At 50.7% G+C, this 16,460-nt stretch overlaps 1 protein-coding gene across 10 annotated transcripts in view; it reads right to left on the reverse strand.

Annotated features, from left to right (window-relative positions):
• Positions 1-16,460, reverse strand: part of ATP7A (ATPase copper transporting alpha) — a 481,542-nt gene that overhangs the window by 164,964 nt on the left and 300,118 nt on the right. For all 10 annotated transcript variants that reach the window (XM_085608229.1, XM_085608231.1, XM_085608228.1 and 7 more), the window contains 2 exons: positions 5,167-5,258; positions 4,908-5,035 (listed from right to left, as the gene is read on the reverse strand). In XM_085608229.1, the coding sequence (XP_085464355.1) occupies positions 4,908-5,035; positions 5,167-5,258 (220 nt within the window). The remainder of the gene's footprint in view (positions 1-4,907; positions 5,036-5,166; positions 5,259-16,460) is intronic.

A 16,460-nucleotide genomic window follows, 5' to 3' on the forward strand; every position in this document is an offset into this window, starting at 1 on the left:
TGTTGTTTGATATCGTAATACTTTGGTCTTTGCATTCTCTACTAAATTGTGTTTAAAAAAATAATTTTCTCAGCTGAAAGGGTTTTCGGTGTCTGCTTTCAATTCGAATATGCTGCCAAAAGAGAACTTATGGAATTCGTTTTAAAAACAAGAATTTCAGTTATTTAAATGTGTTGTGGGATCCCGACATAGGCAAAAAAATTACATTTATGAATATCAAAGCTCCCATGAAGAGAAATGTCTTCCGACTGCTTGCTTACATCCTAGATAAGACTGCCTAATGGTTCCTTGGCGAAAAGTTACCTATTCTCTGTTTTCATTCAACAAATCAGTGCACTTTGGACGTTAAGGTTTTTATTTGCTATAATTGAACTGATCTGGCAAACCTAAGCCTTAAATATAATTTTGCTATTGTGAAACAAACTGACCACAGGCATATCCGTTTGAATCTGCCTAGTTTTTCCTTTTGCAGTAAGATCATCGATGGACAGCCCAAGCAGCTTTAAAAGGATTAAAAGAAAGATACTCTAATCTGTAGCCAAGTTGAATGACACAGGGGAAAACGCTTCAATATCATGAACGTAGGTCCCTTAAGTTTATAAACTGTCGAAGCCTCATTCCTGCAGGTCTTGAATCTTGCGTCTGGAGGATACCGTGTAGGAATGCAGATTCCTTGGTTCAAAGGTCAAACATGAATTCTCTAACACACAAATGTTCCCAATGATCCAGTCCCCTGTAGCCTTTCCCTGCATAGACTGCCAGCTGGAATGTCTAACTGAGGAAGAAGAAGGAGTTAGGTGCTAGGATCTATTCCGATGATCCAAGTAGTGGGCTGGATATCTAAGGTAAACAACTCTTTCTTCATAACATCAGAAAACCCTGGGACTCCTTTTAATAAAATGTCTAACCATTATACATGTTATGTATTGTATCAATTTTCATTCCTTGCTCTTATTAAGCCTTCTTCAGCATCAGAACTCCATTATGCAACCCATTCAACTTTAATTATAAAAGAATCACCCAAAGGGTATACGTTCTCCCTCTTCCACAGAGGCATCTTGAAGGAGTTACTGTTGATAGGACAAAAGTCCTTGACAATGCTTCTAAAAGCTATGGTGTCCTGCCCTGTTTTTTTTCCTCAGGTAGACTCAACAATCTACAAGAGCACTGGAGGGCCTCTGCACTTTTTATTGTAATGTGTGTCAGCAGAGATGCGCCAAAGAGAACCTCCAAACCTGAAGAAGGATTGTTACTTCCCGCTCACATCAAGTCTTGAAGTGACTGGCAGTGGGAGCCAGTGAGTGGCAGCGTGAATATAGTCAAGGGGTACAGGCTTTTTTATCCAATACCACTGTTGAGACACTGCGTACTGAGTCTGTCCTGTAACGGTCCATCCAGTACCCCATTACAAAGGTCGTCATGTCTTTTTTCAACATCTATAGGATACGGGTAGCGGGGTCCCATACTACGAGTGTCTCAAAGCCATAATATTGTGGCACTCCAAATTGGATAGGCAAGAGACTCCCTTTAGGCACTTAATGCTCTGATGGTAGCGAGGGCAAGAAGTCACAGAATACTCCAGATAGAGCAGGTTATAAACTTATATTACTGTAGAACACAACTCAAAACACTGATTGACATCAATGTCCAGTAAGTGTGTTACTTGATAAAGAAAGTCCTTGAAAAACAAATAAATACATGCATAGGATTATGATAAGTTAAGAAACCCAGAAGGTCCCAGAACCACTGGGACACACATCTTTATAAATCATTATAGGTGCTAGTTGTCTGGTTATTCTATCAAGTGTAGCATTTCACTTTGCTGTTATTAATGCATTTCCTCTTTTAATTCCAAGAACTAACTGGACATTCAAGTTATTATCTGTCCTTTTGTGCATCATCACGATTCTTTAATGCTCTCTACTTCCTGGAGTAAAAGTTCACTGCTTGTCCCTTTTACACAGAGCAAGTATGAGTTTACTTAAATGCTTCCCATCATACATTTTCTTGCAAGAATGTATTCTAGCTGAATCAATCAATCAAACGGTATTTGTAAAGCACTGATTGTCACCCATAAGGGTATCCAGGTGCTGGGCTGCAGGTTTCAGTTGAAAAGCCAGGTCTTGAACTTCTTCCTGAAGTCCGACACAGAAACGATATTTGTAAAATGCGGCTTATCACCTGTGAGGGTATCTCGGCAGTTTAAGAACGAGGTCTTGAATTTCTTCCTGAAGTCTGTCAGCGAGGGTGATGTGCGGAGGTGGAGGGCATTCAAGGACTTGGCAGCGAGGTGGGCGAAGGAGTGTCTTCCGTTGCGGCAGCAGCAGATACGTGATGTCTGTGCGAGGGCGAGGTGGGCAAAGTGGAGGTTTCTAGATGGTTTTTGGAAGTTCAGGAGGTGGTTCAGGTATGCCAGTCCTTGGTCGTGGAGGGCTTTGTAGGCGTGAGTCAGTAGTTGGAACTGGCATCTTTCCTGGATAGGAAGCCAGTGGCGGTCTCTCACGTGCTGGGAGATGTGGGTTCTCTCGGGTTCTGGCTGATGTGTGTTCTTTTGGGCACTTTGAGGATCGTTCTGGCTGCTGCGTTCTGAATCGTCTGGGGTCTTCTCATGAGTACACTGGCAGTGCCTACATAGAGTGTGTTGCTGCATCCAGACAGCTGGTGATGAGGGCCTGCGTCATTGTTTTCCTGGTGCTGATAGGGAGCCATTTGAAGATTCTGCAGAGCATGTGGAGAGGGTGGAAGCAGACTGAAGAGACGGCTTTGACCTGTCGTTTCATGGAGAGTTTGCTGTCCAGGGTGATGCCGAGGTTGCGGGTGTGGTCTTTCGGTGTAGGGGTGAGTCCGAGTTCCGATGGCCACTACGTGTCCTTCCAGGGGGAGGTTTGGCAGGCAAAATCAGCACTTTGGTTTTGTCTGTGTTGACCTTCAGGCCGTGTCCTTCTTCCAGGTGGAGACGTTTCTCATGCAGTTGTGGAAAATGGACTTTGTCGTGGTGAGTTAAGCTTAGAGTGACAGAACGAGCTGGGTGTCGTCGATGTAGGAAACTATGATGATGTCATGGGTTCGGACTAGGTTTTCTAGCGCCGTCATGTAGATGTTGAAAAGGGACGCACTGAGGGATGAACCTTTCAGGACACCACAGATGGCACGCTTGGGTTGTGAGGTGGAGGGAGATGATAAATCTGGTTCGATGATTTATAAGTTATCTTTCCCTCATCACCCAGCCTTCTGCTAAAAACTGTGCCACAACTGTCCAAGATAATTCAGGTATTAAACAGTGCCTTTATTTATAGGATAAATTCCTTAATTTTGAAGCCCACCTGGCAATTGTTCTAAACCTTACTTCATCTTATTATGTGCAGAATAATACAAAGTTGAATAGATGCGCTTTTTTGTGACACGTGCAAATGTCTTACCCCGCTACCATTCCATTGATCGGCACGTAAATTTAAAGTAATATCAGCTCCAGGTCAATGCCAAAATTCCCCAATCTCCTGGGTTTCTCAGGTTTGCAAGCAGAACAGAGGCTTGAATAAAGCGTCAAACACGCCTGCCAATTATGATGTGCATTGTTTGGCCAGGGACTTCAAAGGTAGTTCATTTAAAGGGCTAAAACTAGCTTCTTTGTTGGATGAACAAGGCGCTTGGAGTCCATTGCCCCTCAGTCAATGACAATCAAAAAGTCCGACCACAAATTTCAACTTAATCACTGTAGTTTTCCATGATGGCATAAACTTGTACTGAAGAGCCATCTCAGAGTATACTCTCTATGCCTTAATAATGAGATGATTTCTTGGTCATGATATCCGTTTTACTTCTCGTTTTTATAGGGGATCATGTTGGATCTGTCCATTGATGCAGTTTTAACTAGCACTGAGGTTTCAGAGCCTTTGCCGGAAATCACCCTCGCAATTGTAGTAACAAGTTACAGAATTTCTTTTCATTCTGAACTTTTGGTCAGGATCCACATTTCAGCTCCATACACTAACTGGCTTCCTATTTTAGCCTGAACAACTTTCTCAATGTGGATTGGCAAGCAAACGATTTTCCTAGCGTGTCAAGTAACTAAACAGAATCGCTTGTTTACCTAGTTTGGAATCCACTGATATGATGGTCCTGAAGCACCAATGCTAGACAACCTTTTCACATATAATTAGGATCAGTAAACAAGGCCTGTTCCAGGATCCCCAAGGAAAGATTTCTTAAGATTGAAAAACATACCTCTGACTCGGATTATCACCTACCCTTCGGCTTTCCTCATCCAAATTCAAATCCAAATTCATGGGTTACATAGAAAAAGCTTTCCCAGCTCTTATACATACACGGGGAAGCTGACAGAACAATTATTGTGTAGTTCAGTTGCCTTACATTACAATAAATATGAGACACAGAATAGGCCCCGGTTGCGCTTTGCTATGATTAGTCAGATAGCATGTGCTAGTTTCCATCCCAGCAAACAGTATCTTTTAGACCAGATCAATGTGATTAACAAAGTAAGTGAAGCAACCAGGAAAGGAATAACAAAAGTGGTTTACACAGCATGACCATTAAGTTCCAAGAATAGAAAAAGCAAAAGAGGTTTACTAAAATGGAGTAACCAATATTTTAACACCGTAGAATGATATTATAAAACAATTATCAAATCAAGAAATCACCTATCAGACCTGCATCAGACATTTTGAGATTCCCCAAACCAATATCCATTACCACTACCCACTTGATGTTTATAGTAAAATGTTGTAAACTCCATTATTTGTTTGTAAACATAATTTATTCCATATACAAGTCTTTCATTTCATCTCTCACTCTAAAGGTATGCTACAATATTCTGCATTAGGAGAATAATTTATTATTGGCAAACATAATTATCTCCCAATGAACACCTGTCCAAAAAACAAAAGTACCTGTGATGAGGGACTCATCAACCAAAGAATGGCCCTCGATAACCCGTCCATCCACTGGAAACTTGCCTCCTGGGACCACCTTAACAACGTCGTTACGCTGCACCAGCTCCACTTCCACCTGGTCCTCACTGTTCATGAAGCAAAAATGAACATAATACCCGGGTATTAATAAACAAATTTGTTGACAAAGTTATGAAACACGGATTTAAAAAAAATAAAACAACTAAGGTAAAATATTAACACCTGCTGAAAATAATACCTTATGATGGAATTGTCTGCTGCCAGATGCACTACGGTAGCCTCTGTGGCTTGTAAAGAAATTAGTCGTGACAGAGCCTCCGATGTTTTACCCTACAATAATAAAAAAAAAAAAACACAAGAATGCATCAGAACTACAACCACATGTGCTACAGCTCTCCAGGAAACCTCATAAATAATAATGATGGCTTTACAAAATATAAAGATAAATGATTCATGATTCTATAACCATTAAGCTTATTATAAGACGACATTGGGGAGAATGAGTTTTAAGCAAGCCTCATTGGTCTTACTCTCTTGAGATTGGCATGGTTCAAAGCTTTAACTGATGTAAGTAACATATTACAAAGACTACAACTCAGTTTAGGCTTACCTCTCAGTCTTTTATTTCAGGAGCAAGGTCTAACTGAGAAACCATGACTTTACACATTGTCTGGAACCTTTAGACAGGACTACCTCTGCAATTCAACATGCAGCTCACAGCAGGAATTAAAGAGGCACGTAGGAGTTAACATGTTTAAAATACCTAAAAACAGATAATATATAAAAATATATATATATATAAATATTTAAATATATATATATATATATATTTATATATTTATATATTTATATATTTGCCCTCAGACGAAGGTGTACTCCCGAACAGGTTCCAATTATTTATTCTGGAATGCAGTTATAAATATAAATAAATCACCGTGCACTCCAACAATGCAGTCTTAACGTGTATTTAATCGGTGCTCACAAAACACGTTTTGGCTAACAAGAACCCCACCCTTAACGTAGATGAATAGGTTATTCATTGGAAATATCCTGAACGTATGCTCAGTAACACACTACTTTTGACACCATCAGTAGTAGGGATGGTAAGGGAACAGACAAGAACAATCCTGCCTGTCAATAAGGCAATCTAACAAAGGTTTTGTGCATCTCCCATTCACACTCAATTAGGCTGCCAATGAGTGAGAGCAGGTTTAGTGGTGGGGGAATGAATCAAGTGCTGGAAGATTGTTTAACTATTTTAATTAGTTTTTTTTTTTTTAACTTTATTTTTCGTATTAAAACATACAATCTCGTTACTCCCCCCTCCCCCCGACATCAGTGAAAAGCAGTACAGATAGGTCCAATCAAAACACATATACTTATGTAGTGCTTCACAGTGAGACAGGTCACAGTCTATATCGTGTGAGAATCCGGCCCAGCCCAGCTCAGTGCAATACAGGAGTAGCCTCGCCGTCCTCCTCTCCCCCCTCCCCCTCAGAGGGTAGCGGGGAATACAACTCTCCACTTGTTCCCTCCGACTCACTCTGTGACAACTGCCCCTCCACCGCCAATCCTTCCATACACAACTCGCCACGCCAGAATGTCCTCCTGCAATTTTCCATCCCTCCTAGAACACTGCATATGCGTTTCTTCCGCCAGCGTCCATTCCCGCACATCCCTGAGCCATGTGTCAAGCTCCGGGGCTTTCCGCCCCATCCAGGTAATCGCGACCCTACGCCTAGCCAAAACTAACATTAGCTGCAGCAATTTATAGGATAATTTCCGTTTCCTCGGCTTGGGAACACGGGCCGGAGGCCAGTGGCGGCCGCGACGCGGCTTACCACCCCAATCCAGAACCTCTCCACCAGCGGGCAATCCCAGGCCAAGTGCAAGAATCCTGCCCCTGCTGTGCCGCACCGAGGGCAGTTGTCCCCCCTGCCCGTTCCAAATCGACTCAGCGACTTCGGGGTAAGATAGGTGCGGTGCATAAAGTTAAAATGGGTGAGCTTGAATCGCGCATTACAGGATACTCGCCTCGTCAAGGCTCCGATTCGCGTTCGTTGCCCTTGATCTAATGGCTCTCCCAAGTCCGCTTCCCAGGCCGCCCACGCCGGAGGCTCCGGAGGAGCCGAGTCGCGTTTCATAGCCGCATATAGCAACGCAATCAATCTGCAGCCCCGGCGGCACGTCAGCATTACATGAAGGGTCTGAGTCATCTGAGGTATCTCCGGGCACTGCGGCCAGACCGATCGCACCACCGCACGCAGTCCCTGATAATGTAGATATTGTCCCCCTCTAAGGCCATAAAATTCCTCCGCTTGTTCAAAGGACAGGAAGGTTTCCGAGGGGTACAGATCTGCCAGCACTTCACAACCCCCCTCTTTCCAGTCCCTGTAGGACATCTGGCGTTCCAGTTCCACCATGGGGGCCAGTATCCAGATTGGTAAATACCGATGGAAGGGCGCCGCACCCAAGACCCGTTCGATAAAACGCTGCCATACCTGTGCTGTATGTTTCACCACGTAGGGCAACGCAGCGTCCGCTCCCGACCCCCTCATCAAAGCCAATTGAAGTTCCTTCGCTGTGGCCCTTCCCGCCAACAACCGCGTCTCCCACACATCTGTGTCTGCAAACCATCTGGCTGCTGGGAGAAGCTGCGCTGCATAATAATATAAGTCGAAGCGTGGGGCCTCCAATCCCCCCTCCGCAAAGGAGCGGACGACCGTCCTGAGGGCCACACTACTGCATCCCCCCGCCCAAAGCAGGGACGTCAGCAGCGAATTGAGGGTCCGGAAGACCCTAGGAGGGAGAGGGCACAGCGTATTCTGGAGGACGTACAATGTCCTCGGCAGCATTACCATCTTACCTACAGCTAAGTGTCCCATTAGGGAAAGCGGCAGGGCGTTCCAAAACGTCACAGACTGCCGAAGTGAAGCAATCACCCGGTCTATGTTCCGTGCGAGCGCCAATCCCTCCGTGGCTGCCACTTGAATACCTAAATACCGGAAACTTGTTCGTTCCCAGCGCAACCCAAGCACCGGCAGGTCCTCGCAGGGCACTGCATCAAAGCCCGAAAGCGGGAAGATAAGAGATTTACTACGGCTGATTCTCAGGCCAGACGCCTCCCCAAAACGGTCCAGGTGGTGCAGCAAGATTGGAAGCGCCTCTGTCGGTGCTCTCAGATAAAACAAGGCATCATCTGCATAGAGCGATATTACATTTCGTGTATCCCCCACCTGGATTCCCCATTGCTCCATTTCCGCCCGGATCGTAACTGCGAACGGCTCAATTGCAAGCGCGAAAAGTAGCAGCGAGAGGGGGCATCCCTGTCTCGTGCCCCGTCCCAGCCGCCACTCCCCCGATACCGCGGCACCCAGGCGCACCCTCGCCCTCAGAGCGCTGTATAAAATCTGTATCCACCGGCGAAATTTGGGCCCTAAGCCCACCCTCCGAAGGACCTCTTGCAAGTATGCCCAATCCACGGTATCAAACGCCTTGGCCAGATCAATAGAGACCAATACCGTCCGTTCTTGCCTACCACTCACTTCATGCTGAATATGGTTCAGGTGTCTGAAATTCATTGCCGTATTCCTCCCCGGGATGAACCCACATTGGTCCTGGTGCACTAAATGCCCCATATGTGGAGCCAGCCTAGTGGCCAACAATTTCGTTAGGACTTTGACGTCCGTATTCAACATGGTGATCGGGCGGTAGGACGATGGATCATACTTATCTACCCCTGGTTTGAGGATCATACAAATTTCTCCTTGGGCCATGGTCTGTGGGAGGTCACCCCTCTCCAACGTCTCATGAAAGACTTGCAACAGAAGCGGGGCCAACTCATCCTGGAACTCTTGGTAGAACTCCGAGGGGAAACCGTCACCGCCGGGCGATTTAGCACACGGCAAGCTGGCCAGCGCTCCGCGGACCTCTGCCAATGACAAGCCCTCCTCCAATCCTTCCCGATCCGAGTCCGCCAGGGTCAGCAAACTCAGCCCTTGGAGGTATGGCAAGTATTGGGCCTCTGAGATATCTGGGGCCTCGTACACCTGCCGCAAATGAGTCTGGAGTACCACCAGTATCTCCTGTTCCGAGTACACCACTCGGCCGGTGGAATCCCGCAGGGCCACGATACGCTCGGGGGTCTGCTCTCTCCGCAGGATCCATGCCGCCCCGATTTATCCCCCTCTCTATGGAGGCGCTGCCTATATTGTCCCAGAGTGAATTTGTCCAATCTATCTAAGGTGTCCTGCACCCTTGCCCGCGCCTCCCCTTCCTCCCGCTGTTGCGCCGCATTGGGTTCCCCCACCCTCTGGATCTGTCGGAGGAACTCCTCCTCTTTTTGTAGATCCCGGAGAAGCTGTTTCCGGACCCCGTAGGTGAGCCCCATACATGCACCCCTCACCACCGCCTTCAGGGCTTCCCATTTTGTGGCCACCGCAATGTCTCCTGTTCCCCAATTGAGGTCCACATAGTCCCCTATGGCTGCCGCCACACGGGCCCTCCCCACCTGGTCCCGGAGGAGGTCCGCCGGAAGCCTCCAAGTACGAAGATGGACCACCGGAGGTCCCCACTGGACCACGCACGCCACTGGCGAGTGATCCGATAAAAAGCGAGCCAGGTGTGTGACCTCCACTGACATACCCCGCCTCTCATCCGCCACCAAGACCCGATCCAGCCGACTATAGGTGTTGTGCGTGGGAGAGAAGCAGGTGAACACCCTCTGTGTGGGGTTCTTTTGGTGCCAAACATCCACCACCCCTAAGTTTTCCATCACTTTTTTGAGTTGGTCAGTCATACGTGGTTTTGTCCCCTGCCGAGGGGGCGCCCTGTCCAGTACCGGATCCAGGACACAATTGAAATCTCCGCACCAGAGTATCGGGGTCCCCAAATCATAAGTCAAGACGTCCTGCAAGGCCCTAAAAAATGCGGGGTCATCTATATTTGGCGCATATGAATTTAAAAGGACTATTTCCCTGCCATCTAATCGCGCCCGGAGGAGCAGGTATCGGCCTTCGATGTCCGCCTCCACATATTGGATGGCGAACGCCACCCCCGGCGCCACCCAAATCAGGACCCCCCTGGCGTATGTAGAAAAGGACGCATGAAACAACTGCCCCCGCCATTTTATCCCCAACTTCTGCACCCCTTCATGCACTAAATGGGTCTCCTGGAGGCACGTTAGACACTTTGTGCCGTCGAAGGAAGGAGAGGACCCTGTATCTCTTTGTGCATGAGCCGAGCCCCCTCACATTCCAGCTCAAAAACTTGTATCCCATGACCTCTTCATCACTCCACCCCGCCACGGCCAACGTGTCCCAGCGTAGGCCCCCTCTGGTACCTGACCTGCAATACAACTGATGTCATCAACTTTCCCCTCCAACATCCCCCCCAACAATACCCCCCTCCCACGAGCACTATACCAGCAACAACCAAACATGCCAATGTGCCCTTACCCCGCTGGTGCCAGGACGTACACAGCCACCCCATTCACACAACCAAACTATTCCCCCTCACTCAAACCGCCACTCCCCCCACCGCCCCGACCCCCGTTCTGACCCCGTTACCAACCATGCATTTCAGGCGCGACCTGACCGATTCCCCACTAAGCACCCAGTCCCCCCACCTACCTCCCCCCCTCCCCTGCTTCTCTAATGCCAAAGGAACGGTAAATCCCTCTTGGATCCAGTCATCAGCCCCACCCCACCTAATGCGGGCACCTCAACCACGGCTAGCGTCCTGTCCTTTCCCAGACTCTTCCCACGCCTGGACTCTGTGTCCCTTCAAGACGTCACCCCCAGGACAGGAGTCCCAACCCCCACAGTTTCCGGTATCGCCAAGGTTGCGGCCAGGACCTCTTCCTCCGAGGCCAGCAGCGTGTCCAGGACCAAGATTTCTTCGGGGCCCGCCGGGCGCACCGGCAAAGGCTCCGGACCCTCCTCTGCTCCCGCCGGTCCCAACTGCAGAGCCCCATCCGCTCCCACTGTAACTCTGCTTCCATCCTGGCTCGCCACCGGCTCCACTCCCGGTGGGACATCCTCTCCCCGGGCCTCCAACCATTCCCAGACCTCTCCCGGGGTCTGGAAGAAGTGGGCTTTTCCCTGAGACAGTACCTTCAGTTTGGCGGGATAGAGCAGCATGTATTGCAGGTTCATCGTCCTTAGCTTCTGTTTAACCCCCAAGAAGGACTTTCGTTGCTCCTGCACCTGCTGCGTATAGTCCGGGTAAATTGAGATCTTGCTGTTCTCATACGCAAGATTCGCCACCTCCCTCGCCGCCTTTAGAATGCAGTCCCTGTCACGGTAATTAAGGATTTTGGCGATGATGGCCCGTGGAGGAGCCCCCGGCCTTGGCGGCGGGACCAGCGCTCTGTGTGCCCGCTCTATCACGAAAACCTCTGACAGCCCCCTCGGGCACAGGCTCGTACGAATCCAGTGTTCTAGGAACCGCTCCACGTTCCCTGCCTCCACGCGTTCCGGCACACCAATGACCCTGATGTTGCTGCGGCGCGCCCTCCCTTCTGCATCTTCTGCCCTTCGTTCCAGGGCTCCTGTCGTAGCCCTGAGTTGCGCGACTGTCTGTTTGAGGGTCGTCACCTCTCCCTGCAATTGCTCAATGTTCCCTTCTGCATCCGCAACTTTGTCCGCCACTTTCCGGAGGTCCGTCCTCAGCAAATTTACATCAATTGAGACCGTTTCTATTTGTCGCTCCAGCGCAGAGTGGGACCCCTGTATCGCTTTCAGCAACTCCGCTCGGGAGGGCTCCCCGGGGTCGTCCTCCCCTCCGCCGTGGCCCGTCTGCCGGGTGAGCCGCTGGGATGGCTGTCGCTGTGTGGCATATTGCGTGATCGTGTTCGATTGCGTTGAGCGAGACATCTTACCCCTCGTCATCCCCGTTGCCTCCTGTATCGCCCAAGGCCGTGACTAGGCCGTGCCAGGGTCCGAAGTCGGTATGCACTCCCCTTCCCCGACCGTCCGAGGCGCTCAGGCGAGGTCTTTTGGCTTTGTGTCCCCGGGGTTTCACTGACTCACCCCGCCTCCGCTCCCGGGAGTCACGGCCCGTGCTCTGTTTCCTTCCCCTCGTCTGTCCCCTCTGCGTTGGCAACTGGGTGGCAGGCTAAGTGTCGGGTGCTTGCCCTCTTTTGGCGCCACGCTGCGTGTTCCGCCGCTCACTGCTAGGCCCCGTTCCCCCCCGTAGTGTCCAAGACTCTCACCTCCGAGGTGCCGATGCCCTCCCCGCCGGTCCGGGCACCGCCATCTAGCCCCCACTGGGCCTCTCCGTTCCGGGGCCGACGTAGTGGTAATCTGTTCGTGCCGGAGAGAGCACGGCGCAGGGGAACCGCCAGCGTCCCCACAGCGAGGCCTCAGTCTCCGTCGCAGCTTAGGTCCCCAAGACCCCTCAGCGTCAAGTGTCCGGTACTCCCAGCGCTCACCGCCCAATGCAGGCGCCCTTTATTCCCACGCAGCCATGGGCCCGTCATCACCGTTGCTCCGTCCGGGCCGGTCCGCCCCTCCACACCGTCTCCCACCACACACACAGGCTCCTGGCCGCGGGCCTCCCCTCCAATCTCTGCTCCAGGCTGCCGTACCCGGTATGGTGGTGGGCCGGATCAGACGTGCCAGCCGTCTGCCACACTCCGCCGCGGCCTCAGGCCGGCTGGAGGCCCCTTGTGCGCCCGTCCCGGCCCCCCGCGATGTCCCGAGGGATGGCCTCCTTCCGGCCAAGGCGGCAGTGTCTTCAAAGCGGGACCTCCATTGTCTCGTGTGGTCCCGCCTTCCCTGGCTTCCAGGAGTAGGCCCCAGACCCCGGTCTCACGTCATCCTGTATCCCAGCTGGTAAGTGCAGGGTCTGTTCCCCGGCGGTGCCGCTAGTGTCTCGCGCAGGCTCCCGTCCGCGAGCCTCCCTTCCAGTCGCTTCACCAGGATGTCGCACCCGCCATGGAAGTAGGCCGGGTCAGACCCGCCAGCCGCTCCGCAAATCTCCGACTCGGCCACTGGTAAACCGGAGGCCCCCGGTGCTCCCGGGGCGGCCTCCCGCGATGTCTCGGGGATGTACGGCTCTCCGGTCAAGGCGGCGGCATCCCCGCCTCAGGATCTCCGCCGTATGTCGTGCTCCGGCCTTCCCCGGCGTCCGGGAGTAGGCCCCAGACCCGGTCTCCCGTAGACCCGTATCCGGGCTTGCAAATGCAGGGGCTGTACTCCAGCGTCACCGCCAGCTTCCCGCTCCACGTCGCTTCGGGGCCCTCCCCAGGTGCTAGGGGGTAGATGTGCCCACCAACTGTCGGCCCAGGGGCCCTGACAGGATCGCCTTTTCAGGATTTTGGGGTCAAGTGATCGGGATCCGGTGGAGCTCACGTCCTGTCGGCCATGCTGCCTGGCCACGCCCCCAACTATTTTAATTAGTTAACTGCATTTCACACATAGCTATTTAGCCATTGCATTGTGTAGACATTCTGAAACGTAATCTACAAATACAGCCAAAAGTCGACATCAAAGGTCTAACAATTAAAGATCTATCACACAAAGTACCAATGAATAGCTTACGAAATGAGGATATACAGTGAAACCTTAATTGGCTCCAAATGAGATAAATTTACAAATATCAAACATCATGCTGAGTAGCATATAACACCAAGCACCCAAAGTGAAAATGACAGGCATAAAATACATTACCCACCGAAATGAACAAATCTACAGAACAGATTGGGTACACAATCTAAGAGTGCACTGGAGCCCTTTATATTGGAAAACCTTTATTCTGGCAGTCACACACAATTCGAAATACAACAAAATAAAGCTGTAGCACCGGATTATAACTATAAACGTTACTTTCCTGTCATGTTCAAGGATGCTCAAACAGGAGGAGCCAAGATGGCGACCGGGACGGCAGCGTAGACTCCCGGCTCCGTGAACCTCCGCATCCCGCACGGATATCCTGCACGAGATCCTCAACCTGTGCTACGCGGTCGTGTTTCTGAAGGAGAGTGGCACCCGACTGTGTGACTCCGAGGTTTCTGGCTGCGGTATCGCCGGAGAAACGAGCATTTGAACTTTGCGGCCTGTGTGGCCCTGGAGCCGGGACCTCAAGTGGACGCCGTGGCCGGGTGGCAGTTCAACAACAGCGGCCTGTTGTGACTGGGCGGAGGCGGTCCACCGGAGCGGTGCCAAACTCGGCCTACATTTCGTCGTGGTCGTTTCTACTGTCAAGTGTAGCGGTCCGAGTGCATGCCCGTGGGTGCAATTCTCAGATCCTCCGGTGGCTGCCCCTGCCTTTGATGGTGAGCTGCCCGGCTGCCGCCCGTATCCTGCCCTGATCATTGCGGGCCGCCCCCGGCTTTTCACGGGAGCGGGTCCGTAGTGGGGACGACTGTTGCCCGTGACCACGCAACGGATAACTTTTCGCCTGCCCCCGGAACCCGGTCACCAGCGACGTGGCCATCGAGACGCTTGTCCCAGGGTCCCGGCCCCGGTGAGGGTCGGGCATACTTGGCGGCCATCTTGTTGCGATGAAGCCTACCATCCTGTCCGCTGGGTCGCAGCGGGCTTGTGAGAGTGCGACTTTTGGGAGTGGGGCGGCGCGATCGCAGAGAGCTGTGCTGGGGTACGGCGACCTCCTCGAGGCCCTTGGTGCTCTTCACTCCTCCTTGATTCATGGTGTCGGGGTCTTGGGGAGTAAGCTCGACGGTGTGGCGTCGGCGTTGGGGCAATGGCGGCCCGCCTGTCCGCACGTACATAGGGACTACCCACACTGCGCACAGGAGGACACTTTGGCGGCCACCCCTGAGGTTAGTGCACGGCTGGACACTCAGGCCAGTATGCTACAGTGTGTTCGTCCAGCTGAGGGCCCGATCTGTCCCGGAGGCATTGGACCTGAGTGGGGTGTGGTAGCCTCGTCCCGTACGTGCCCTCCTGCGACCCAGGGACAACTCCAGCAACTATTGTCTGCTTTGGCTGCTTCTGCCTTCCTGGACCTTGAGTGCAGTGCATATCCTGGGGCAGCACTGGGAAGCCTGTTTCTCCACGCTGCGGACTGTGTTGATGCTCAGAGACTTCCACCCCACCTGTGTGCGTCGCTTCTCGGACGTTTTTGGACAATCCTCTACCTTGGAACGTCGGATATGGTGCTGGGTCGAGGGGTAGGCATGGGCAGAATTCCAAAGAGTGGTCAGGGATAAGGCGGATCCTTCAGGGGTGGTCATCTAGTGGACGGGCGGGCTCAGGGGTTGCGTGCTCTCCTGGCATAGCTAACAGCATAATAGGTGCATAGTGCTCCCCATCTTTCTTGAGAAGATCGCTTTTGTGCTGTTTATTGTTCACTTTGGGGGACACTTACCGTGCGGGAGGGAGAAGCCGGGGGTATGTTTTGAAGGCCCTCCTCCAGTTTATTAATACTTTCTCCACCCCCCCGTCTGGTGGGGTTCTTTTCCTACTTCTTTTTCCCTCTTCTCCTATATTTCGGGTCTGGTTCCAGGGCGACAGGCACACTGCTGGGGGGGGGGGGGCCGTACTCATCTGCAGAGGTGCAGGGTGGGGGGTTGGGGGAGGGGGTTCTTTCGTCTTTTATCTCTTTTTCCATGGCCTCCTTTTTCTTCTCTGATTCTTTTTGTTTTTCTTTTTCTGGGATCAGTGTGATACACCTCCTTTGCTATGACTCGTTGCCGCTCCATGTGTACCACAATTTCCGGGGTGCTCTCCGGGAGTTCTGGCGGGGGACTGCAGGCGCTACTGCTTATGATACTCTTCCTCATCCTGATGTTCTTGTGTTTGCGCCATTGACCTAATAGATTGCTGTAAATCGTTTACGTCTATTACTCTGCATACCTGTAATTGCTGTTTGAAAATAGTCTGGCACCTGATCCTTCTGCCTTGTTTCATTATAAAACGAAAACCTTTTTCTCCTGGTGCCCTACCTACGCTGTTCACAGTATTAGCATCACGATTCTGCTCCCCGATGTGCTGCCTGTGTTTATACTTGCCTGTTTTTGCTCTGATTGCTTAGCGGCCGGCCCCGGGGGGTTGTAGGCCCATACTTGTTCTCTATTGAACTGTCAATAAAGGTTTTCAAAAAAAAAAAAAAAAAAAAAAAAAAAGGATGCTCAAACAGTTTATTAAAACAAAATCCATTCATAAAGCACTGAGATGGTATGAACCAGGAGGAGGCCCGCTGAAGTATGATGTAAAGAACACTCATTCTTCTGAACGGTTTGTGTTGGTGGGCAAGAGTAAACATTCAATGTAGAGAAAAAAGGATGAGTGGAAACGTGCGAATACCAAAATGAAACAAAACAACATAAAAGGCAAAAGTGTGAGTAAAATGAAAGAGATAAGTCAAAGAATACACTAAAAAGCACTGCAACCAACCACAGAAATAACATGCAAATAAAAATACCCTATGTAACAAATGGCATATATCTCAGTAAAGGATTAGGAAGCAGGATACTACTAGAGCAGAGGAAGCACATATATATAAAAATAACAAGGGCATAGGAAGGAAGTGGCTGAAAAGCAGCACTTCTGGTAATAAGAGGGTGTG

Source organism: Triturus cristatus, chromosome 5_2 (genome assembly GCF_964204655.1).
Source record: "Triturus cristatus chromosome 5_2, aTriCri1.1, whole genome shotgun sequence".
NCBI lineage: Eukaryota > Metazoa > Chordata > Amphibia > Caudata > Salamandridae > Triturus > Triturus cristatus.